The sequence below is a fragment of the Mytilus trossulus genome, chromosome 10 (genome assembly GCF_036588685.1).
Source record: "Mytilus trossulus isolate FHL-02 chromosome 10, PNRI_Mtr1.1.1.hap1, whole genome shotgun sequence".
NCBI classification, from domain to species: Eukaryota; Metazoa; Mollusca; class Bivalvia; order Mytilida; family Mytilidae; genus Mytilus; species Mytilus trossulus.
In genome coordinates, this window is record NC_086382.1 from 45,451,423 (window position 1) to 45,478,239 (window position 26,817).

Consider the following 26,817-nt stretch of genomic DNA (forward strand, 5'->3'; position numbering starts at 1 on the left):
GCCATTACGTTTAGCTTTTGCGCAGGCATTTTGTGATAATCAATGCCAATATTTAGAATTATAAGTTCGATTTATCCCAATTCGTCGTTACGGGCACCTGCTATTTATAAAACTGGAAACTTCGTGGACATCTCAAAAGACCACAGTAAAACTAATCTGCTATTCCTTCTACAGGAACTAAGTATATAGTCTTCTTAAATTGTGTTGAGGCATGCACTTTTAAAGCAGAATTGTGAATCAGACATTTGGTTAGAAAACGCAACGGCATTCTTTATATATTATATCTAATACTGAAAAATAATAGCCGGCCAATTATTTTTTTATAATGGTTGTTTTATAAAAAAAAAAAACATTCGCTTTCAGTCTGTTTCTCGAAGAGTGCTTCTACTCTATATTATTGGATAGTTGATTGTATTTGTAACTCTGTAAACATTAACAATACATTATTCATATTATTATACCTCCCAAATTAGTCTAGTCCATAATAAAGTGTATATAATTATCTTTTTTATGCCACCAAGTTCAGATAATTTATACTGTAACCACGAATTAAATGATATTTATATAAAAAAAAATCTAATATTTTGCTTATTTTGTAACAGATATATTAAAAAAGACGGCAGGAAGCCTTATAGCCAATTTAAAGAGATTTCAGTAAGTGTTTGCCTAGTTGAAATAAACCGTCAAATGTCAACTTTAATCGTAAAATAAAGTAAAAAGACTTTGAAAAGTCAAACAAATTTTAACTTAACAAAACTATATCTGAAGTGAATTTTACACAAAGCACTATCAAGTCAAATATTGATTTTGAACTACTATTCATGGTATTAGTTTTTACATATAGTATCACATTATTTACTTTTCATTACTATTCATGAAACAAAATCATTCCCAGCATTGTGTGGGGTATGAAATTCAAAACGTATGTTTGTTAAAACTGCACATTTAATATGAAATTGTTTAAATCTAAGGATTTTAATAAATTTGACATTAGATGTGAAAGTAGTTTTCAAGTCTCACCCAATATGCTCATGCACTCTGAAACAAGTATATTGTTTTCCAATTTTGACTGAAGAATGTTATTTATAGAAAAATGCCAAACAAACTAAATGATTTAACTTAATATTTTATAACATATAATGACAGATCAAACAACTGTAAAGTGATGTCTTAATCATAAAAGTTTAAAATGAGTTAAAAGAGATTGAATATTATTCCACATTTTAAAATTACAAGTTAAGATTTGTTGCATCTAATATGTTTTAGGTTTTGTTCGTTCTGAGCAAAACCAGTTCGTAGGTTTACAGTACATAGGCTTTACACAACAGTGATACAAGTTTACTTAATAAAATATTAATAACATGTATCTGAATTTCAATGGATATATAATTCAGAATTTTTATGGCAGAAACGAACAAAACATTCATTTAAAAAGACCCAAAGTTTGTACGTACATAAGTAGATGCATTTTCCCCGACAACATTCATGGATATGGCTCACATTTTCGTTTATAGACAAGTAATGAACTGATTTTGTGTAAAGGGCAGATAATTTAAATTATATTTGCATGTTTCATGGATAAAATCGTTTTGGTGAAAATATAATGTTAGGTTCTCGATCCAATATGCATGTTTGAGTTACATGAATATAGTAAAAGGTGTGGCATATATATTATCCGATGGATAAATCTGTTATAGAGTTGTCCATAGTTCAGACGTACTTATACATATAATTATTTCTGTGACTGAATCTTGCATTAATTTGTAGGATCCTTTACTATTATATAGATAATTCAGCTGATCTGTAACAATACCATCTTCATGTCTTATATATTATGTACTGTATTACGACGCTAGCCGGCCACCGATAGCTTTATTTTGAAGCCTAGGTGGTCGAGTGGTCTAGCTCGCCGGATACAGTGCAGGATATTTTGTGTCACGATATCTCAGTAGCATGGGTTCGAATCACGGTGAGGGAAGAACAAACAATTTGCGAAAGAAAATTTACAGATCTAACATTTTTGGGTTGATGTTTAGACGAGTTGTATATAAACAGAAATGTACACAGCCATGTATCACCATCACTGCTGGTGATCCGATGAATAAATCTGTTGCAGAGTTGTCACTGGTTCAGACGTATTTATCGTATCCAATTCCTTTTTGAACAGTTGAAATTCAAAAAGTCGTGTTATGTTTTGACAATATCAGGTCAGTGAAATTGAACTTTTTTTTACTAAGGATTTGTATAGTATAAAAGTCCTTGTTTAAATTCATGAAACAAACAAGTTAAAATCAGTGGATGAAATAATGCTTGGTGCCAAAATATAAAGAATTTGACATTTATCAGTTTATCTAAGACAACATTCCTGTCTGAAATAAGCTCCACTGACAGTAATCCCTGCTTCAAGACCTCTTTGGGATTGACTCCATATAACTTACCACGTATTATTTGAGTTTTAATAACACAAAAAGGAAGTTTAAATTTTCAATGCAATTAATAAATACCAATTTTTATATTATGTTAATCGTGCATTTAAAACGTCAGTAACCTCAGTCTGGCATCTGATAGGGTCTAAAATCGGCTTAAAATCGAAACTATGTTACAAGTCCACTTACACAGGTGTTCCCGGTCAACTTAAACCACTTATTGAATGTTCATGAAAAAATATCCCCTTCGGTAAGGTTTAAATACAATAATGATGTAGAAATAAATGTAAACATAACAAAGATGGGTTTTTCTCAGGATCATTGATATACACACTAACCCTCCCAATCTCATCAAAACAAGACTAAAAACAAAAAGACAATCAAACAAAAAAGCAAACAGACAAATACCCCTCCCACAATAAACCATACATATCGTGTCTATGTATGACGGTCCGGCTATGGTTCCTTCATGTCTTTATTTTCTAATTCAATAGACTAATTTTTTTTTCATAATTTTTCTCGATTCTTTATATATTAGCAACGCAATATTTTCTCAGCTGTATTTTTGTTTATCTATTTCACCCTTTTATTCTGCACCTTTTGCCCATTATTCTTTACTTTGTAAAACTGACTAACAGTTTTCTTTAAATATATATCTACCACAAACACTCATACATTCATCTTTTAAATAGCTCTTCTATCATATCGTTATTTCTCAACAACAACAACAAACAACAACAAACAACAACGACAACAACAACCAAAAACAACAATCAACAACCAAAAACAGTCAACCAACAATAATAGATAACTAACAATGATGATAATTTGTCATTAATCGACAATGGATATTAAGGTTTGATGTCTGCTTTTACACTATTAACATTATAACAGCAAAATACCATTTAAACACACTGTCGTTGAAACTATTTGGTTTCAAAAGGAAAAAATAGATACGTTAATTCTGAATACAACATCAAAAATTAAATGTCTACAAACTGTCAAAGTATAGAAAATCATCAAATAAAACGTTTGTTTTTCACAAATCAATAAATCATACTGTTTTATGAAGTTTACTGTTCTGATCTTCTATAAAGAAGATCAAAATAGCCAAAATCAACAAACCGTTAATCTGAAACTTTGTATTAATTGATCCTTAAGCCAGTTCGAGGATATCATTCTTTTGTATATTAGTAATACTGCCAGAGATTGGCATTCGAAGAATTAGCTAAACATTGCTTCTCTTCATGGGCGGCAAAAAATTATTTTGTACTGTGCTTATATTTGTTGGCTTCCTTATTCCAAAAGAGAAAGCTGAATTTTTTATTATTTTTCTTTTATGTTTTGATCGTTATATCAAAATGTTACTAGGCACACACAGACACGAAACAAATTGCAATCACTGATGGGTCAAGCGGTAATTATATTGATATCTCACAATAAAACAGGTTGGATTGTTGTAAAAGAAGAGTTATGTTATATACAATATTTGAATTCAATTTCGTACTTATAATTTAACATAAGCATTGTTAGGTCTGTAAATTTTTATAAGCAAATTTCTGTTCATCTCTCAGCGGAATACGAACCCCTGTTTCTGTGACTTCGCGACATCACCGCCTTGCAGAGCGCCTACGTTCATCGTGGCTTTCGGTAGGCGAGTAATATTTTTTTTCAAATCGGCCTTTTCGAAATTTTAAGATATTGGTATCGAACAATTTATTAACCTTTTATAGATGATCCCTAACTCGGCGCTTTTATCTTAAAATGAAATGAAATAAATGGCGTCTGATACCGAATTATGACATATCTGATTTTACAGCAAAAATAACAGCATATAATTATCATCATGACAACCGATTTAATAAAAATAGGATCTGTTATATACAAGTTGCGGTGTTATTTTTAGAAAAGCTTTAAAATATTTCAAACTCCATATTAATTAGTGATTTATTAACGTCATAATCCCTATTAACCTCTGGATAACCCAAAGCTATATTAATCCAGACCAGCCTTCTTGATACTATAAGAAAAAGTTATGCAGTAAGCCAAAAGTTATTGCATATAGACGACGGTTCTTATCCTAATACTAATGTTATTAGCAGCTTAAAAACCATGGTTTACGTCAATAATCTATCAAATATATCCAATTATGTTACTTAACTTATAGTCAAAGATCAGGCAGGTGGTCACTGAGCTTTCCACGCGGTTTTAACCACAGAGCTAAAAATGTTACCGTTTATTAACGTTATGAATGATATATCAAATAGTTCAAAAAGTCTTTAGAATATTTATGAACTCAAATGTTTCATTCAGTCTGATTTAAATAAAAGCAACAGTAGTATATACGGCTGCTTGAAAGTCATAAATCAATTGACAGAAAACAAATCCCGGTTACAAAATAAAACTGAGGGAAACACATAAAATCAGGGATTGCTATATTATCAAATATAAGAGGAAAACAACCAAACATCAGAAACACTAAAATGCAATTAACAAAAGACCAAACGACAATACAACACACAGAAACGAACTATAAGATAGCAAGTGCCATTTTTCTGACTTGTTACAGAACATTTTAAGAAAAAATGGTGGGCTGAACCTGGTTTTGTGGCCAGCCAAACCTCACGCTTTTATGGCAATGTTAAATATAAAACTAGAATAACATTACATAACAGGACTACAACATAAATAAACAAAATATAGAAAGTTATGACATGCTTATAGTTACTAGTATTAAAGGTACCAGGCTTATAATTTAATACACAAGACGCGTATTTCGTATACATATCTAAGACTCATCAGTGACGCTCAGGTTAAAAGAGTAAACCAGTCCCCAATATGCACTTGCGTTTGTAGGCCAGTCTGATTAAAACCAGTACGCATTATCCCCTTGTGTTTGTATGCCAGTCTGATTAAAACCAGTACCCACTGTCCACTTGTGTGTTGTAGGCCTGTCTGATTAAAACCAGTCACTATCCACTTGTGTTTGTGGATAGTGAGGACTGGTTTTAATCATAATGTGCTTCAATGTAAATTTTACAAAATTCAAAAGTTTTGGGGATTTTGATAACTTTCTAATAAAAATATCAATCTTCTTCATGTGCATGTAAAGATAAGAAGAGCGGTGAATTGCCAATGAGACTACTTTCCACCAGTGAACAAATTAAATTACGTAGAATTATAGCAACCATTAAAAAGCCATGAAATGACAAATAAAAATTCATTCAAACGAGAACACTAACTGATTAATGTTAAACTAAAACTAGGAAATTTAGACGGGTTTTTTGGTGACTTTGTCCATGCACTCTAATTCATAACAGTACAAAAACAAGTCAGCTAACAAAGGTGCGCAATAAGTGACCAAAGCAGAAAAATACAACTTGTCGACAACATATATACAATGTTTATAAATGGGATGAGATATATGTTCGTATGTTTATGTATAACCAGGGTTTATTGTCTTGGTAAGAATCCTGTAATTTTGGATTTTAAACCAATAAAATATATCATCTTGTCCTTAAAGTATGAAACTGTTTCGAGTAACCCATATTACTTGACACATCTTTCATGGTCCATATGTTTAATTTATTCACTATTTTTTTCGAGTGAGTGTGGTATTTTTGTCATTTCTTGTGAAAATAAAAAGTATTGTAGTGAAAACTCTATTTCTTATATGACAGCTAGGTTACTCTTTTATTTAAAGATTATAAATTTGTTGAAAATAAAAACTTCTTTAAATGATTATTTGCTCTTCATCCTCAAAAGTATACAATGTAAAGGGATTTACACCCGTTTTATATAAGATATCTGAATGTAAATAATTCAATATGACCTTCTTAAATCTTGTGATGGATAAAGGACTTTTTATTGTTTCTAGTCTAATATTCAAGAACATTTCCCATCAGTTTGTTGATTTATTTCGTTTTAAATATTTGACATAACCAGAAGATATTTTTGTAATTGATGCCAAATATTCTACTTTCACATAGATTATTTAGACATCAACCCCCGTCAGCATTTGTGCAAATATCAGAAAAACAGAGGCAAATACAAGAAAAACAAAAGTCACCTGGCTTATCAAACGATGGAATAGCCAGAGGCAAAATCTGTGTTTTGATTGGTTAATTTCAATTTAATCCTAAACGTGGTGATGGTAATCACATTAAAATGACACCACTGTTGGTTTATTGTTAATTTATATCCACGATAACTACATTTGCCAAAATATGTTTGTCCAAGAATTGAATCGTTGTTTTGATTAAATCATGATTGTAATGATGCAATTAATTTGCTGTCGATTTATCAAATCAAACGATTACAAGCATCACGTCGTGTAGCTCAGCGTAGTTTTCATTTGGATATAGGGTTTATATTAAGAGTTGAACAAAAGCAACTTAATTTTAATTCAAATACAGCTTCTAACAAACTGATTTATAACATCCCAACATGGAGGTATTATATAATACTTTCATGATCCATGTAAATCTACTAAAGCTTTATCCAAACACAAGTTAATCGTGCATGGTGTCATTGCTGCGCGTGCTCCCTAAAAAAAAAGCAGCCTCAGACCAACATTCAATTAAAATCAAGTGAAAAAGATGTATTTGATCATATATTTGTGCGTTTTAGTCTTGAATGAGTTGGCTGCCGATAGCTGTTTGAGTTTTAAGTTACCGTAATTTTGTAAAAAAATAAAATAAAAAAATATACCAAACGATATAAAAGTTTGTCTAGAATAAGCAATTTATAAGTGGGCGATAACTTAATGTCGATTTTCCTCTTTCGAATAGACGAAAATATAAGAACGAGCGATCAAGATGATACAAATTATGTGTCCCATGCACGAAAGGTTGCCGTATTTTTTTTTTAAATTGTCCCAAAAAGGGAATTCCAGAGCAATCACCATGTCGAAAGTAAATAATTCTTATACTAGTATTTTGTACAAAGATCGCACTTTCGCCTCATGCAATAATCAGGAAATTTTAAAACAAATTATTTTTATTCGAGTTAATTAGCAATGTCCGACATTTTGTCCCCTTCAAACCAAATCAAACGTAGGGTTACGTTTTCTGTGTTTTCATGATGTTTATTTAAAACAGTGCCATTCGCTACATAAAAAAATTTATAATGGATAAAAGTACAAACATTTATCTCTATTTTAGAGAGATTACGTGTTTTCCGGACTATAATAGTCGAATCCGCTATAATACAAATTAATAGAAAAAAACAGGTATAATAATTGTTCCCGCTAATTCCCTTGCATATATTTGTGCAGAACTGCCATGCTAGATATGCCGTGGTCCATTTGCCTTGACATTCTGGAGTGCAAAAATGAATGAATTTGCACTGCATAGTTTATCCATAAAAAAAAGAAATCGATTGCCCTTATAATTAAATGTATGTAATTAAATGGTTTCAATTCAAGTCACTTTTTTATTTTTAATTTGTGAAAATAACTAAAGCTTAACATCTTTAATCTAAGAAAAAAAATCTTTCTTGGGAAAACAAATCATTCCTTTAAAATTTATCGTAAAAAGCCATCTGTACAACATGCATTCCAACGTTTTTTATTTTTTGTCTTACGTCTTTGAGTGTGTAACATTAGGTGACACCAGTATCGTGCGACGTTTCATAATTAATTGTTTCATTCATCATTTCGACCCTCTTCGGTTGCCTCTTAATTTGAGTTGGAATCGCGTTGATTAATCTTTTAGTTTTCTTTAAAATGGTTCATAACTATTTATTTATTCTCTTAACCAACTCGTCAGTGCTTGGCGAGTGTAACAGTTAAATAATAATGATGAACATTTTCCCTACCAACAATGAAAACATGTTTGTTATTTGGTTAAACATGGGAATAAGCTTAATTTATACAAGTAGCAGCCAAATTATTGAATTTGCATTTCTCGATTGGAAATGAATTCAAAATAAGATTCTTTAATTTTCATATTAGAGTATATCATCATAAAAAAATAGAAGAGTCTTTTTCAGTGAAGACATTTTAATGCTGATTCTCAATAGAGTGCATGCTATATGGCACAGAACGAAATAAACAGACATGTTGTAGCAAATCGAGGCTATTATACTTTCCATCCAACATGATTATCTATATCATGAGTAGCCTATATATATATTGAGTTAAGCCACTCAATTGTGTCTTTCTATGTTGTGATGTTAGTTTAAACATATTTATTTTTAGTAGATTGGGAAACAAGTTTTGCAACTTATATTAATCCCTTTCCACTTTGCTTTAGTGTTGTGATGTTGCACTATTGTGTCAGGATTGGGCGAAGCGTGGTGCCTATTTGAACGTTTAACCTGCTGCAATTTTTTTGCACCTGTCCTAGGTCAGGAACCTGGTGTTTTGTAGTTTGTTTGTCTTGTTCATAAGAGGTTCTCGTTTCTCTTTTTTTTATGGATAAGAACGTTGGTTTTCCTGTTTGAATGATTTTACACTAATAATTTTGGCCTTTTACAGCTTACTGGACATTGTGAGCCGAGGCTCTTATTGAAGGCCGTACTGAGACCTATGTGACTTGAATGAAGAGTTGTCTCATTGGCACTCATATCACATCTTCTGATATCTATTATCAGTATGAAATGAAATCATTACTTAATGTATTTATCTTGTGTGTGTGTGTGTTTTTTTCTTCAGTAAAAAGACAGTTCCTGTACGCATATTGATTTGTAATACATTGGTATTCTATATTTATTTTCCCCGTTGTTAGACTTTCCCAACAAACTGCTGTCCAAGGAATTCTAAAGCTTTTGCATCCAATACCACCAACTTAAGCTTAACATAACCACTTTATGCAATTGAGATAAAATTGTGATAGAAGTTATTTCAGATATTTCAAAATATGTCTTGTATTTTATAGAAATATAAATGGTTTAAGAAACAACAAAGATTAAACTGAATTACAGTAAATCTACTTGAAAATAATTTTCTAAAAACTAACAAAACTTAGCTCTTGAAACAATTTAAATCTACATTAAAGGTTTTGGTCGGTGAAGCTTCTTGGGAATCTTTCCTATATCTTGTCCTTTATGTAACAGCTGTGAAAAAGACATCAAAGCTATTATTTGCTAAATAACAAAAGAAACAAACATTATCATATCTAATTGAAAGTTTTAACAATATAACTTGTATAGACGTATACCAATTACCTGCAAGTTGTCTTCTAACTAAGTTGATGAAGTGGGATTATAAAACACAAATGGGATGTCTACGTTACATATATATAATACTTTCTATCATTACTATTGTGTATTGAAAAGACGGATCAGCTGGTTAAGAGTGATACAAGTGGCTAACGTATTTTCAGACGATGCGACATCATCCCTTTAGTCATTTTGTTTAAAACTTACAGATGATTTAATCTATTTCTAATTGCCACTAAACGGCAGACATTGTCAAATGTGAAAATTTCTAATCTGACATAAATTGCCAGTCGTATAAGATAATCAAGGCTAAAATCTTCTAATAAAATAGGTTCTTCAACAGTTATGATAAAGATACCAATTGTTTTCACTACTAATTTGTCTGGAAACACATGACGTTGCATGCTTAAAGAATTTATCTTAAGAACATTCAACGGGATTTTTTTTAAGATCTAAACTTTTGGTCAATAACATAAGTAAAGATGAAAAAAAATAGATGTGGTATGATAGCCAATGATACAACTCTGCACAAGACCCTAAATGACACAGACATTAGCAACTTTAAGTCACCGTATGGCCTTCAAAATGAGCAAAGCCCACATCTCATCGTCAGCTATGAAAGACCCCGAAATTACAAATTGAAAACAATTCAAACGAGAAAACTAAAGGCCTAATTAATAAATAGTATATATAATCAAATATGTGTTTTATCTAGTAACAACAAAATCGTCATGGAAAAGTTTATTCCTTAAACATATCATGTCCGACCCTTTTTAACAAAAGTCTAATGATATAGTTCCTCACGTGTTCCGGTGACATCTTTCGGTGTCAATGTTTTTAGTGTGTGAGCGTTTTTGTGAAAACTTTGAAATTTGTTATTAGTCTTTTCAAGTTATCGAAAATCTTAACATTTTAACATTATGTAGCCGGTAAACTCGTCCTCATCAATGTAAAAATCATGTCACTGAAGCCAGGGGATAGGGAGACAGATTCGTCTCTTCTCCTTAATCAAAATTGCATGAATATCTCCTTTTATATACACAAGGAGATGTGATAAGATTGAGACAACTTCACAACAGAAACAAAAGGACGAAGATGATCACAACTACATAATATAGAACACCGTTGGGCCTTCAGCAAAAGCAAAACCCGCATCGTGTACTACGCGATAAATGCTCTGGAATGACAAAACGAGAAACAATTTAAAAGAGAAAGCAATTGACCGAACTTGTACTAAAACATCGTTAATGAATAAACTACACTTTACAAAAAAAAACTTAATGGGTACATGACTCAATGGTCGAGGCCTCACATATATATGTTCATTGATGCTGAAGCTATATGTATTTTGAATATCGTTGACGTATAACACAAATGAACATCACAAAAATCTGCAATGGGTTTTGAAGACACCATTGCAATTGTTCCGTATGACAACTATGTATCGACTCGCGACATTTGTAGCATGCAAGACTATATGTAAAGAATTGTATTGATATTCTGTTGCTTTTAAAATGCTGTATAATTAATTTAATTAATTTCTCAGTAAAATAGGAATCAACTGATATTTAGAAAATATCTTAATGATGGATTGTGCATCATCGCGTCGATGCAGGTTCAATTTTGCATAAAAAAAACATAATTTTTTTTAGTAGATAAATTTCAATTAGTAGCTAGATTTTTATCCTGCCAGTTACAGCGGTTCACCTTTACACCTATGTAAGTAAAACAAGAGAAATTAAATTTATAAAAAACAATAGTTGATGCATTTATATTGTTTTGAGTGTGGTGGAATTTATCTATCTTCTTCAAGACCATAAAAAAATAAACATACTTATATTTTGCTTTTTTGAATTTGCGCAAATTTTATAAATCCAAATTTAAATCTAAATATCAATAAAAATATAAAATGATATTGATTAATTGTTGGTTGTCTAACATCCAGTGGCAAGTATTAGAAAATAACAATTAAATTGATTAATAATAATATTAATTATTTGAATCAATTAAACGACAAATACTATTTCCATTCTCAATGTTATTAAAAATATATGATGCAACATAATAATACTTAAATATAAATTTATAACCGTGTTTTTTAATTGTTCTTACGATTTTCCAGATATTAAGTCTAGTACAATGAATCTAATTTTATCCTATTAAAAAAACATTTTTTACATCTGTGTTTGTAAAATACCCGATTATAAAGCAGAAAAGGGAAAGGATATTTAATTTAAATCTCTGAACTGATACAGCTTTACCCTTATCAATATTTAGTTAAGGTAACAGGAGGGTAGATCATCCACAATATATTGTATTCTATTGACAAATCAAATGCAAACAAATTTTCACCTGTCCTTAAAACGACTCGTTACAATGCCTCAAATACGCAACACCTTTGTTGTAAAACAGCCAATCGCTCGTCGATTTGACTCGGGTATTGAAAAGGAATAATAAAACGGGTAGTCAATCAAATAGCATTTTAAAAAGTGTGAATAACAAAAACGTTTGGTCATTTTATAAAGTTAGTCAAGGGACTTCGGACATTTAAATCCACTTTCTATGGAATTATAACAAGTGATCAAGTTTAATATTTAGTTTCATCAACAGACTTAAAGCTGGCAGCCTCCATGATGAATAAACCTGCAGGAACTTCTAGTAAGTAGAAGTAAAGTACATAGGGAGTCACATAAAACAAAACGTTTCATATTTACTAATTGCTTTTTTAGAACTTTAAAGGTAAAATTTTCAACAGATCTCTGATGACAACTTTTGGGTGTATTTTTTATAAACAGGAACATATTTTAAAATCAAATACATTATTTTATTCTTAATCAATCCTTCAATCCATACTGAAAAAAAGTCTTAAAAAATACTTCTAAAAGGTTTTTTGAATAAAGAATACAAAATAAATACAAAAAAAATAGTATATAAAATAGGATGGAATAAAAGCAATTACAATAGCTTTATGTTTATTTAAAGTTTAGAGCTCTAATATTTACTAATAATGTATACAAATTCAGAAAAATACTGATACGAAAAATAGTCAAATAGAGTCATATCTGAGTTTATAATTTAATGCAGCTTTTGTCACTTGTTGAGTGTTGTCTCATTGGCAATCATACCACATCTTCTTATTCTTATAAATAAGAACAATACATATTTTAGGTGGAAGTAAACAGTTTAAAATCTTAACATTTTATCAATATGCTAGCAATAATTTGCCAATCTATACTCTGTCTTTTATCCACAATATTAACATGTATAAAGGGTATTCTTTTACAAATTGTGACTTGGATGGAGAGTTGTCTTATTGGCACTCATACCACATCTTCTTATATCTTGTATTGTTTATTATGTTTGTAACAGAATAATATTATAATGATATTATAGTATGTTCCTTGTGAGCCCATTTTATGGAAATAAAGCATCTTCTTCTTCATCTTCTATCTACATCTATGTAAAAGTATTTTTATGCACATATTAACTTTTGAAACTTATGGCGTTTGAAAGATGTGCCAATTATTTTTATTTTGAATTAAAATTCATTTATATTGAACAGTTAAATTTTAAACAAATAAAAAAACATTTCTTTCATATTCTAGAAGAACAGTTTTTGTTTTATATCGATATAAGAAGCCTGCAATAAATATATACCTGCAATAAATATCTTTGCTGTGCTGATTTCGGCATGCTTTTAAATTGTATCTTTTTGTGAAAGCTAATCGGATGCCCTTATGTTAGACATAATTGTATATATATTTTAGGAAATAAAGCATAGGACATTGTAACAGTTCGAATTCGATTATATGTTGCATTCTTTTAAATGGTATAGTTTAAAGCTAGAAAACGACGTTTTCGCTTAAATATACTTTCCGTATTTCTCTCTCCTTTTTTAGGGGTAAATTTTCCTTTAAATTTTCTTTTTCGTCCTGTTTTTTGCTCAATATGTATACTTTTTTTAATCCTAGATGCTATGTCAACAAATGTGTATTTGAATACGTAAGCCTTTATCTAATTATTGTCTACTTAACATCTTAGTATATCCAGGGGCATGTCCATTTCGTACGAAAAAGCAAAGTTTGCCAGAACCATTTAACAAAACATGCAAACTTAACTTTTCAACATGAAGGGAGTCCTTTCATCTGGAAAGTGTTTACATCACATTAAAATAGGATAATAGAATCCAGAGACATATACGTAGACATCGACTCCGGAAAGTCAGTTCAACTACAAAAGAAATTAAAGGAAGTCCAAAGGAAATTAACAAGATAATTGAAATAACAAATTGTACTTAATTATCTTTGCACGCGAGCACATTATTTGCAGACGATAAAGTTTACTGCTTCTTTAAGTCGTCATAGCCACCACTAGAGGATTTAGAAGGCTTTTTTCTAAATTTTGTTTGCATCATAACGACCAAATTATAATCAAATGAGTGGACAAAATGTATATATTTTGTAACATCAAAGGTGTAGAGATTGCACCAGAAGAGTACACAAATTAAAAGTACTTTGATCATTTCAAGCCATTTCTTATTATTTATAGTAAAAAAGTGCGTTTAGAACACTTCGAAATTTTCCACAAATCTTTTGATTCAATGTAGTACAAAAGATAGGGGAAAAAAGAATAAAAAACAATGATATAATATTATATTATATTTCATTTATTTATTTATCAATTAATTAATTTATTAATTTATTCTATACATTTATTATTTTTATCTTTGTATTAATTATGTAGCATACATATAGTATTTCTATGATTTAGTTTTATTTTTAAAATCTAATTTTTGTAGTACAATTTATATAATATTTTTTTCTTTTGGTAAAGTCTAAAATAAATGACAATTTTCTGCACTTGAGCTATCATTTAAAGGCAATTGTCATTGAATAAGCCTCTACGACCCGTTGAGTAATATTTGTACTTGAATTTTTATTTGAATCGAGTTGAAAATTAAATATTTTTGTAGACTGGCAAAAGAGGATCATAGGTATTAAATAATTTTGCCTTTTTGACTGTGGATTGGTGTAAATCTATTATTTTGAAAAACAGATATTAATTTGTTACATTGCAATCGTGTCCTAACTAAGCGGCTTTGAATCTACTGTACATTAAAAGAGTCAACCCTTATATCCCCATTGAAAGAACTGTCGTAATACACTAAAAATTTACACCAATATAAATGACCAATTTGTGGATTTGACACGTTCTACGTTAATCAAATTGTCGACTTTTAACAAATTGTTTCAAATAACGTGACAATGGTGAATACATTGGATAACATACAAAAAACATGTGTTTAATTCGGGAATTTTAAATGAAATAAATTCCTCCAAAGATAAAATAATTGTAACACCTGCCTGAAAAAGTAAAAATTACTTCAATGTCATAAAGATGAGTCTTCTGAAATACATTGGAAAGTAAATGTCAAATATTTGAAGATGTTTGCAATATAACGTTGACATTGTCATTAAACCATTACTTAATAAATGACTATGTCTAAATTGAAATTTTCGTCTTTGTTATTATGCTACACAATAATTTATGTCTATGGGTCTTTGAATTTATTAATTTTAAGTAAACACATGTATTACATTGCTAACGTTTATGCAATATCGAAATGACTTATGCTATTAGTTATTGTTATATGTTATATAAAACACAAATCTGCAGGATGAAAATTATAACTGACTATGCGAGAGAAACTCTTATGGGTAGTCAAGTTCTTTAAATACCCTCCGTAGTGGTGATTTGAATATTATCAAATGGATGTAACTGTTGGTAATTTTGAACCATTAGAAGACATGGCAATGCGATGCAAAGGATATTATCTGAAAAACGGAAAAATAAATAGGTGCTAAAGTCAATGATTTTTTTCATTATTATAACCTGATCTAACAAATATATCATTCAAGTTCTCCATATTCAATTGCCTTGCTTTTTATTAACTCAGCGAATGCCTTGACCAATTTTTGGTTGTAATGTTCAGTTGTCAGTGTTGTTTTTGTCTTCAATGAAATGTTACGGTCTAAGCTACATCTCGAATTTTACAGAATCGGTGACCCTTGTTTCATTTATTTTAAATTCCTAAACGATATCATATATAAAAAAAAATAGATTATCTGCCGTTACTGTAGTATATCTTTTCATAATCACAAATGAAGCTATCTAAAACTAAACTTTCGAATTTAGATCCGAAAAAAAAACTTTCGGTGTCAAATTTTTACTTTTCCAAGATAATAATTTTAAATGCTCGCTTCAAAAGCGAAAAACAGGAAGACGGTATAAGCCTTCACAGTGTATGTTTGAGGGAGATTAACTTTTAACCTTACAAGTGATATATTAGTAGAGTTATCACGCCATTAAAGGATGTTTACATAATTTATAGGAATACGAACCTAATTATATTGACGAAGATTAAATACCAAAACTTTAAATTAAATAATAAATCTATAACATATACATTTATACGAACCAAGAAATCACAACGTCATGACAGTTGAAGACATTATTTTTGTGATTCTTCTTTAGAGGATACTATCATGACAAGACAAAGTTGTCTGTATTAAGAACGTGTAATAAATACCATTTAATCTTCTATAGAATATATATTGTCACAAGTACAATATTTCATTTTATAAAATACAAAATCGGACCATGTTGTTTTCTGTGCGGAATGCCGTTGTTTAAGATATTCGTTTTTTTAACATTGATTTGATATTGGGTTTCTGATTGGTGCATTTGATTCGGCACTTTCCAAATTTTAACTTCATTATAAAAGAAGGCTTAATATTTTTACACACACATACCCTTCGTCTGAGAAAACATCGCGACTTATTTGATCGTTACACTATATCTGTGTCACAGAAGAACACAAATATTGTCCTTTTGTCACAATCCCGGCCCCCTTTTATGATTCACGAGTTATCATAAAAAAACTACGTCCAGTTATGAGATGTCCACTTTAGTACCATAGAAACTACTTACCCTACCGGAGCATTAGTAGTCACCAATGTTTTTTTATGTTGTTTTGATTGCTCAATCTGGTCTTTTGTATCATCTTTTTTGCACTTAAAATATGTTTTCTTTATGGTATATTTAAAGTTTAATTTCTAAATTAGCATTAACGGTTTTTTCTTTTAAAATTTGTATTTCATTATTGCATAAAGTGAAAGAAAAAAAATAGAAAAATGACTTTACACTTTATATTATTTCTCTGACCATTATATTTTCTTCTAAAGTTTGCAATAATAATTGAATTATCATTGGTTAACAAAGTTTTAACTGATATTTCTTTCCTTTGCAGGTCGTATATTAACAGATGTACCATGTAAAGTTTGTCAAGACCACTCTTCAGGGAAACATTATGGAATATATGCATGTGATGGGTAAGTCTATTTTTCAACTGCAGAAGAATTTTTTATCAGTGTTAATTTCAACTCATTAAATCATAAATGTGCATACTTTCTTCATTCAATTCGAAACAAATGAAAAACCCAAAATATCTGAGAATCCTAAGAAATGAGACTGAAATTTTAAGTTCGAATTTAGAAATATCATTTTCTAAAAATTTATTTCACATTCAATTCGTAATTTAATTTAAAACTTGCTTCATATCATTAATAGAATCTGCTTACGGAATGCATTTTTAAAGTAAATTCCAGTTTGAAACTTTTAAAAGAATATAAACAAGTATACATTTGACAATAAACGTTACTATTTGACTTTGTTATCATACGGTCGCGTGTTTGTCACATTCGGTGGTTGTTGATATACTATAATAGTTGACTTGCTGATTTAACGTAACTTTAATCTTTTACAGGTGTGCTGGATTCTTTAAGGTACGTTCTGTAACTTTGTTTTAATTTCCTACATAAAATAAAAGTAGATGTCTATGTTTGTCAAGAGTATAAAGTAACAAATTCAAATATTTGTCTGACCTGAGAACCATACAAACACATGGTTGTTGACTCCTGTTCATAAAGAAATATTCTAGAAATGAATCTGTTGCATCCTGGTGCATTAAGTGTTTATTATCTACCGAGGATTGCGTTTGATGCAGTCAGTGTCCGCATTTCATTTTTCCGGGGACCAACCCTGTTCCTATTTTTTAACCAAGAACATTTTTCCTCTCAACGTATTTCGAAAAGAGAACAACCATTTATCATGATTATTTTAGATAGTTTATTCACGCACTTATCAATTTATCAACTTAAAATTAATCTGATATCTCATATGGGATAACCATTTATCATCCTTCTGATGTGCATCTTCAAATAAGGTGTTGAAAATAAAATAACTGCAGGATCATCATACCAGAGGTTTTAAAAAGATTTCAAAGTCTTCTTTTATTATCTAATAAAAGGCTTAAACACTATGAATTTATCCCGATCATAACTTTTCGTCCCTTTTCAGGCTTATATTTCATACAAAAGTCAACATATAACCAATTTGTAACTCGTTACACTTAAATAACCACTATATGGTATTAGGGTTTAATCGATACGACAAAATCTCGTGTCAACGATAATCCACGAGTTTTGATGTCTAAATCCTGTTTTCTTTCATGTTGGTGAAAATAGCTTTATTTCTTAGTTAGAAAGTCACAATAATTCACATTCGTTTTATGATAGCATTTCTACAGTATCTGTATAATTTAATATTTTTAATATTTAATATTTTACAATTTTTAAGAAATAAACGTAGAAAAACTTTGAAACGTACATAATTACAATTTGCAAATTCGTCCGTAAAATATTTTAGAATACGGCATAACAGTTTCTTTTCTCTTACAGAGGTCAATAAGACGAAACAGGCAATATGTATGTAAATCGAGAGGACAGGGCGCTTGCCCAGTAGATAAAACTCACAGAAATCAATGTCGTGCTTGCCGGCTAAAGAAATGTGTTGATGCAGGAATGAATAAAGATGGTATGTATACACATATTTTACCTCGCACTTCTCAAAAAGAAATATTTTACTGTTAAATTGTAAAATAAACGACGAATTATCATAATACTCTGTAATATTTCTTTGTTAAAGTTATTATGCTTGTGAAAATGGGAAATTTTGCTGAACAGATTATTAGTATACGTGGCAATATCAAAACAATGCAGAAAGCCATGATCTTGTTCGATTCGTACATTATATCATCATTTAAAATACGTTTTAACCTTGTTTCAAATTTTTACTTGAACTGACGTTGTTACAAAACCTGAAGTAATGAAAATAATTACAACAACAAAAGCCAACAAATTCAATATAGTAATACTAAAAATAATACCATTAATGATTATAGCCATTTTTATAATGAACACTACTTTAATGTGTGTGTGTTTATAATTTAGCTGTTCAGCATGAACGTGGTCCTAGAAATTCAACAATTAGACGACAAGTTGCCATGTATTTGAAAGAGTCAAGTGAATATAACGCAATGATGATGCACTCTGCCTATCGACCACCATATCTAACCGGATGTATGGGTATTGAACCAATCCAAGAACACATTGCTGCATATTCACCTTCTGGACCCCCATCACCGGTCACGCCTGGATCGATTTGTCAACCAACTCCTAAAGTAAGTAATACTATAACTTCTATACCAATAAGATCATACATTGTTTGGTAACCTGGTGTTATGGTACTATAAAAAATCCTATTCTCTTTATTCGACGTGAAAGAGTCGTTACATGCACAGATAAAGCTTAAATTCACAAATTATGCATACGAGAACAATTCTTATATAAACTTGACATTTTGAATCCGTATTGTCTCACTTGAGTATGCGTTAATTCATAACTTTTATTTTTCCTTTTTAGTATCCACATGAACTAATGCCTGCTGTGTATCCAATGGCTAGCCCAGATGCCATATGTGAAGTAGCTGCCAGACTTCTCTTCATGAGTGTAAAATGGACAAAAAGTGTTCCAGCTTTTGTTGGTTTACCTTATCGTGATCAAGTTTTATTATTGGAAGAAGGATGGAGGGAGCTATTTGTGTTAGGAGCTGCTCAGTTTCAGCTGCCGCTCGAGCCTGGTGCTCTTCTAGCTAGCGCAGGTAGGCAAAACATATCAGAATTGAAGAGACTTTCTTAAATTCCTACCAATTGACAACAAAAAAAGCTGCATTAATGATTTCATTTTCGAAAAAACTTATCGATTGTATTTATAATATTTTAATCAATAGTTTCATAGATAAACCAATTGCTTAATCAAGACTAAAGTGAATATAACTTGAAACTGCTGCAGTGTGATTGTACTGTTGGTTCAAAAACATCATTAACTTCATTAAGGTTACTTTTTAGATATTAAAAACAATAATTTTCTCTATAAATCACAAATTAATTTTCCAATTTCAGGAGTGTCTGCCGAAGACACAACATCAGAGAAGGTTGTGAACTTGATGACAGAAATTAGAGCATTCCAAGAAATTCTTGGCAAACTAAAAAGTCTGCAAGTTGATCCGACAGAGTACGCCTGTTTGAAAGGAATAGTGTTATTCAAAACAGGTAATTAAAAATATATTTGAAAATAACTTTGGTTATGCTATTTTCATGAAATCAAATGATATAATATAGTTATATTGATATTGTCATATTGGTTTTAGTCCCTATACAAATATTTGTTGACCATGAAACAAGCTATTTTTTTTAAATGATAATGTTTGTAACACATTGACATTTTGTATATCTACTTTATATGTTCGATGTTTTCTTTTGTAGCGTTTCCAGATTCAAGTTCTTCAGACCCAAAAGTTTTAAGAGACTTTCATACCGTGGCTGGATTACAAGACCAGGCACAACTAACATTAAGTAAATACATTCAAACAACTTATCCTTCACAGCCATTTAGATTTGGCAAACTGCTTTTATCAATACCAACCCTAAAAACAATATCATCAAACACAATTGCTGATCTCTTCTTTAGAAAGACAATAGGGCGTATACCAATAGAAAGGCTCCTTACAGATATGTTCAAATCAAGTGACTTTTGACCAATCAGATTAATGAGTCAATGATACCTTATCATAGTATGCAGTCCGCGATGGCGGTTCAGTGCGAGAGGGTTAGATCGTGCTGAGTAAACTGAGAACAAACACCAAGCCTTGCACTGGTTTTGACAATTATAAAAGTTTTAGAAACTGTACAACAAAATAGCAATACAAATATCCGGAGTTTATTTATATTTCTTATGTTTATGCAATTTGTGTGTGAAATATATATACGGAAAAGGATGTTTGCTTTTTGAACTAAAATGATATGATTTATTAGGTTTTAATTTTTCTATCATAGTTAGATCAATTGATCAGTTTTGAAATTAAACCAGACGGTCTGAACTTTTAATTTGTTTACTTGTTTGTTCAAAAAATTAGTGCTTGAATATACTGATTTTCTTGCTAATTCTTATGTGCTAATTTATGAACTGTGCATATTAGATGTTTTATTTTATGTGGTGCAGAAAAGTAGGGCAAATTTTACCATGATTTTGTGTTCACGTGATCAGTGCTGTATTATTTTTGTACATGTATATTTATGAGATAAATTATCATTCTATGCATAATTATTATACTTTTACAATTTTATACTATACATATTTCTATCATACAATCATTATTCAATCATTTAACCGATGTTATAGTCTGTATATATATATTATTTTCTTGTCACATTTAATCAAAATTATACTTATATACTTGTTAAATATTGATGTTTTACGCGGGCTTATTATTTGAAAATTTAAATATTTACGTATTTTAGTAGACATTTTGTGAAGGTGACTTGGTACACACTTTTTTTCTGACTTTACTTGGTGCAAACAGACCGTACAATTCATTTTATTTTATAGAATATTCGTTGATGAATCTCAGTGCATACGCATTATTCAATAGATCTATCTAATCGTATTGATGTTACATTTGTAATCACACTATCTATGCAATTAATTGTTATCATTTTTAGCAGGTGAATAGGATAATATATTGTTTGTTATTGCCTCTCTTTCATTTTTGAAGCCTCTCTTTCATATTTACTATAAACCTCTTTTTCATTTGTTCGAGATCTCAAAAATTGTGATGTTCTTCTTCGTTTACAATTACTTTTAATCGTTAATCATAAGAAAAAAAAATCGTTATCGTTAATGTTCACCATCATACGAATCAAAGTTATCTTTTTATTACCAAAACTTTGGCGGTTGTTTCAAAAACTTTTTGAATATAAGTTTTTACAAAATTGCAAATGCATTCTAGAACAAGAACCACGAATATAAGATAAATGCCATTTCCAAATATGTGTCATTCTTTAATTTTTATGATTCTTTGACTACATTAAAAAAAATCCATTCACCTGAAGTTAGAACGTGTTTTTATTGGTGCACTAAAACACTTAGATCAGTTAGTTGAATCAAATTGCGAATCACAATCTTGAAGTGTTTGCGTGCAATATTAGTACATTGTCATAAAGTCATAAGTCTCAGAGATATATGTGCTCAATTTTGTTAAATGCATAATTAATTGTTGTTAATAAAATATTAATATTTACATGTTCTTGGTTGTTTTTTGATGGAATACTTCATTATTTGAAAAGATCGAAATAAGTGCTATACTTATTTGTGGTTGTGTTATCTAGAAACGTGTTGAACATAGTAGCAGAATTGTCCAGATGACAACATTCGTCGTCCGAGACATGTCACACAAGAGATTGCATTTCAGTTGAATAACCATATGATTTATTGAAATATCATTTGGCTTCCTAATTATTTTCCAAACGATTATTTTTATGTATGACATGTTCCTTTTTCTTCTTTCTCCCTTTTTAATTTTTTTACGGTAATGGAATAAAAGGTTTGCAAAAAAAGATTGAATATGATGTATTGATACTTGATATCATTCAATCGTTTGGTATGGTATTGAAAAGGTTGTAAAATGATGAATAATGTCTCAATATAGATGCAACACAAAATTATGTCTTGTACGTGTTTTTGTAGTACAAAAGGAATCAGTTCTCAGAGTGGATTTCGAACAACAAAATACAGAAATTCCAGCACTGAATTTCGTAATTTCAAAATGCAGACACTTTGCATAGATAGAGTTTTCTTAACACGAATGATGTAATCTAATCAAATGTAACGTTGAAAAAAAGGTCATTTGTAATTACACATCTATATAACTTCCGATTACTTTTTGTATCCTGCTTCATATTGAATAATTTAACAATATTCCTGATCGAGAGGTTATCATTTTAAATGAAATGGACCGATATATATCGCCCGTCTTCTAGAATTAATAATACAAAATCGTACATCTATAGGATATCTTATTTACCTTTTTTCAATTGCAAATACTGCTCAGAAGAGAGAAATTGACAAAAGCCGTTCAATTTATAATTTTCCTTTTTCAAAGTTTCTACTAAATAAAGGCAACTGTAGTATACCGCTTTTTACAAGTTATAAATCGATTGAAAAAAAACAAACCCGGGATACAAACCAAAACTAAAACTGAGGAAAACACATTACATATAAGAGGAAAACAAGTACAACAAAAAACAAACGAGAATTTAACATTCGTAGAAACGAACTATAAGATAACAACTGCCATATTCCTGACTTAGTAATAGACAATGAAAAAAAACTGGTTTTGTTGCTATACCTCGCGCTTTATGGCAATGTCAAATATACCACTAAAATGACAACATTACATCACAGGAACACAGTACAAAATAAATGCAAGAACACACTCAGACGAAACGCGCGTCTGGCGTACTAAATTATAATTTTGGTACCTATGATAATTATCAGGACAGAGAAATACATAAATAAATAATAAAATAGTACATTTTGACATGTTAACCACAGCATAACAACGAATACGTAAAACAATTTAGGACATACCGAACTGCAAGGCAAATTCATTTAGAAAGAAGTTCAACACATCTGACAAAATCAAAGTTTAGACTATAAAAGAATCCACTTGAATATCGTTTTCAACATTTGAAATAAGAAGATGTAGTACGAGAGCCAATATGACAACTCTTCATCCGCGTCACAATGTGTAAAAGTAAAAACCTTATAGGTTAAAGTACGGTCTTTAACACGAAGTCTTGGTTCACACCGAACGGCAAGCTATAAAGTGACCAAAAATGACTAATGTAAAAGAATTCAAATAGACAAACCAAGTCAGATCTATATAATATATAAACAAAACGAGAAACGAGAACACTTATGAACCACATCAACGAACGTCAACATCTGAACAACTGGTTCCGACTCTGAATAGAGACAATCAAATGCAGCGGGTTTAGATGTTGACTTATATCAAATCTCACGACAGAACAGGTTAATCTGATGAATATTCCGTCCAAAAGAAACCAAAAGACATATTATGTGGTTTTGCAAACGATCTATCTATATCTTACACACATAGCAAAAAATAGAATATTATCTGGTGAGAAAGGCAGTTGTTAAATATCAAAGAATCATTTTCTTAATCTTTTATTATATTTTAATTGTCATTTTAAAATGTAATATTTGTAACGATTTAGGATTGGTAATGACAATATTAAGACAGTAGATTTCTGTTAATGTATAAAAAAAATATGAAGACTGAACCATTAGTCACGAAATGACTGTACCTCATATAAAGGCGTCAATTATTTTTCTTTCTCTTGCTTTTTTGTTGTTTTTCTGGAAAAGAATTTACTCCCACTTGAAAAAGTGTCCTTATTGACACAAAAACATAAACGCTCTGTCGTTGAACTTTTAAGAAACAGTATATTTATTCAAATTATTTCAACAGTTACAAATACTTAGAATTTAAAGTGGAATATATCTCGAAGCTATTTTAACTGCTGTATATAATTCATTGATCATATTTTCTTCGTGTTAGTGCAAAACAAGTGAACTATATATAAATAAGTGGCTTTTTAATCAAAACAAAGTTGATCTCTTTTATCTCACTGTTCAGCACACCTTTGAAAATAACTCTCGACTTATTTGAGAGTCAAAAATTAATTAGAACTCGCAAAGATTTCAAAGGTCATCCGAGTTTTAACTATTTGTAAATTCTACTTCAAAATTAATTAAACAGAGGTCTTAACAAATGCCTACTTGTTAAACAAAAATAATAAAGTTTGTTAAAAATGAAAGATTCCCATACCAAAGCACAAATTTCAAACATTATCGTTTGAAAAATCAGCAAAATGTAAAATCACAAAAACACCGAAATCTGAAGAAAATTTAGATAGGGAAGTCCTATGGCAAAATCAAAAGTTCAAACACATCATACGAATGGATAACAACTGTCATATTACTGACATGGTACAGACACCTTCCCATGTGGAAAATAGACACAACTATAATCTTCTTATAAATGACATTAAGAGACTTCACATGCATTTACTGATGACTTAATGAAATCAATAAACGTTGTCTGTCATTACTACAACCGCAATCATTTGTTTTCTCTTCTATACTAATTACTTGAGTATATCTTGAGAGAAAAAAACAACGTAGCATAGCTGTTGTAGAAATCTAAATTTACCTTCATCGGAATCACTCAAACAAAAATCAGGAATATGTAAATAAACTCATCATATAGATACCAGGACTAAATTTAGTATATACGCCAGACGCGCGTTTCGTCTACAGAAGACTCATCAGTGACGCTCGAATCCAAAAAAGTTAAAAAGGCCAAAATAAGTAGTTTTTTACTCGTTGATTGAAAGGGTATGATTTTGTCAGTTTATATAGAATACCCCTTTCATTTTTAAATGCTTATTGATGGATTCTAGTATTTTTATACTTTTTTTTTAAAACAGTTATAAGTCAGGAATGTATAGATTCGTGGAAACTATAAGGAGTTTTACGACCAAATGGAACTTTTAAAGGAGAACCAATTTCATCTAAAATCAACTTCGCCAATCATCTGAAAAAGTTGAACCTAAATTTTACTGGTTTTTTTGTTATTTCTTAAAAGAATTTTGTGTTTCTATCGAATGGTTTCATGTTTGTGTCAAATTGCAGCTTTGAGTTAACACTTTTGGCATCTTTATTTTGTTTAAAAGATACCACAAGGGGTAGAATGTTAAGCTTTTTTTTTAAATTAACCAATCAATATATTAATTAAACTATTTCATAGATATACAACAACAGTTAGATAGTCAGGTTCGAATTAGAAGTGATAACGTCGTCTGATGTCATACGATCAAGATTCATAGTTATTGTATTTAAAATGAAAACGGTGTTTAATTCAACAGAATATGAAAAGAAAGTTTGAAAATATAGGTTTAAATAATCTTTGATCGAAATAGTTTTTAAATGCTTATTTTAATTATAACAAAGTGTAATCCGTTTAATCATTTGTGCATATAGTAACTGGCATGCATTTTTTGTTTACAGAAAAATGTGCATCGTACACTTGAACTGGCAAAGATTTCATAGAGGTCATCGCCGGGAGTTTCAATTATTTGTAAATTCTTTTTTGAACACTAATTTAACAAATGTTCACTTATTTAGTCCTGGTATCTATCATGAGTTTATTTGTTTAATCATGATAAAAAGTTTGTTAAAACTTGAATGATTCGCTTAACAGAAATATATTGATATACATATGACACTGTCAATTATCCATCATTTTTTACATAATATTAGGTACGAATGCATATATATTGTATATGGAAATTGCAGTGACTGTACATTCTGAATTGGAAACATTGAGTTGATGCTGTGGGTCATCTTGACTTTGCTGTGTGAATAAATGAGGGTTTCAGTTCATCGTTTGAGAGATCTAGATGCCACCGAGTTGCAAAGCATTAACGCAAGCACTATATCCTTTTGGTGGATAACTCATATTTCCTGATGTTTCATCAGTTTGGCTGATGCTAATTTATCACATCTGTCATTTCTTATATCAACGAAGTTTGTCTATATTGTTGTGTTGATGCAGATATCAATGTGTACTACTAATATCTATATTATTAAGTAAACCAATACTTTTTTTTTCATGAGATTATTTCTCAAAGTTGATTAGTTGTACAACTACATCAGTTCATTAAAGGCAAATAACTGATGAAACAAAACAAAAAATAGCTGGCATCACTCATAATTGTTATTTTCAACAGTACTGTCTTAAAAGGGCTTGGTGGTGCCCCGTGTTTATGTATTTTGTTTGTGGTTATTGTTATGACAGTATTTTGCCAAGGACAAACCTTGTGGTAAAAGTATTACCAAGTTTTGTC

At 30.2% G+C, this 26,817-nt stretch overlaps 1 protein-coding gene across 1 annotated transcript; it reads left to right on the plus strand.

Moving 5' to 3' along the window:
• Nucleotides 1–12,075: 12,075 nt before the first annotated feature.
• Nucleotides 12,076–22,083, plus strand: LOC134687449 (nuclear receptor subfamily 2 group E member 1-like). Its single transcript, XM_063547757.1, has 8 exons — nt 12,076–12,245; nt 16,897–16,978; nt 17,413–17,431; nt 18,386–18,521; nt 18,938–19,167; nt 19,409–19,646; nt 19,948–20,097; nt 20,311–22,083. The coding sequence occupies exons 1-8, from the start codon at nt 12,218–12,220 to the stop codon at nt 20,580–20,582; spliced, it is 1,155 nt and encodes a 384-aa protein (XP_063403827.1). The 5' UTR covers nt 12,076–12,217; the 3' UTR covers nt 20,583–22,083.
• The last annotated feature ends 4,734 nt before the right edge of the window (nt 22,084–26,817 follow it).

Bases quoted from the DNA above. Each gene is read 5' to 3' on its own strand.
- LOC134687449 (XM_063547757.1), top strand. From the start codon at position 12,218: ATGATGAATAAACCTGCAGGAACTTCTA. The intron at 19,168-19,408 runs GTAAGTAATACT...TTTCCTTTTTAG, and splicing joins TTTGTCAACCAACTCCTAAA to TATCCACATGAACTAATGCC. The intron at 20,098-20,310 runs GTAATTAAAAAT...TTTCTTTTGTAG, and splicing joins AATAGTGTTATTCAAAACAG to CGTTTCCAGATTCAAGTTCT.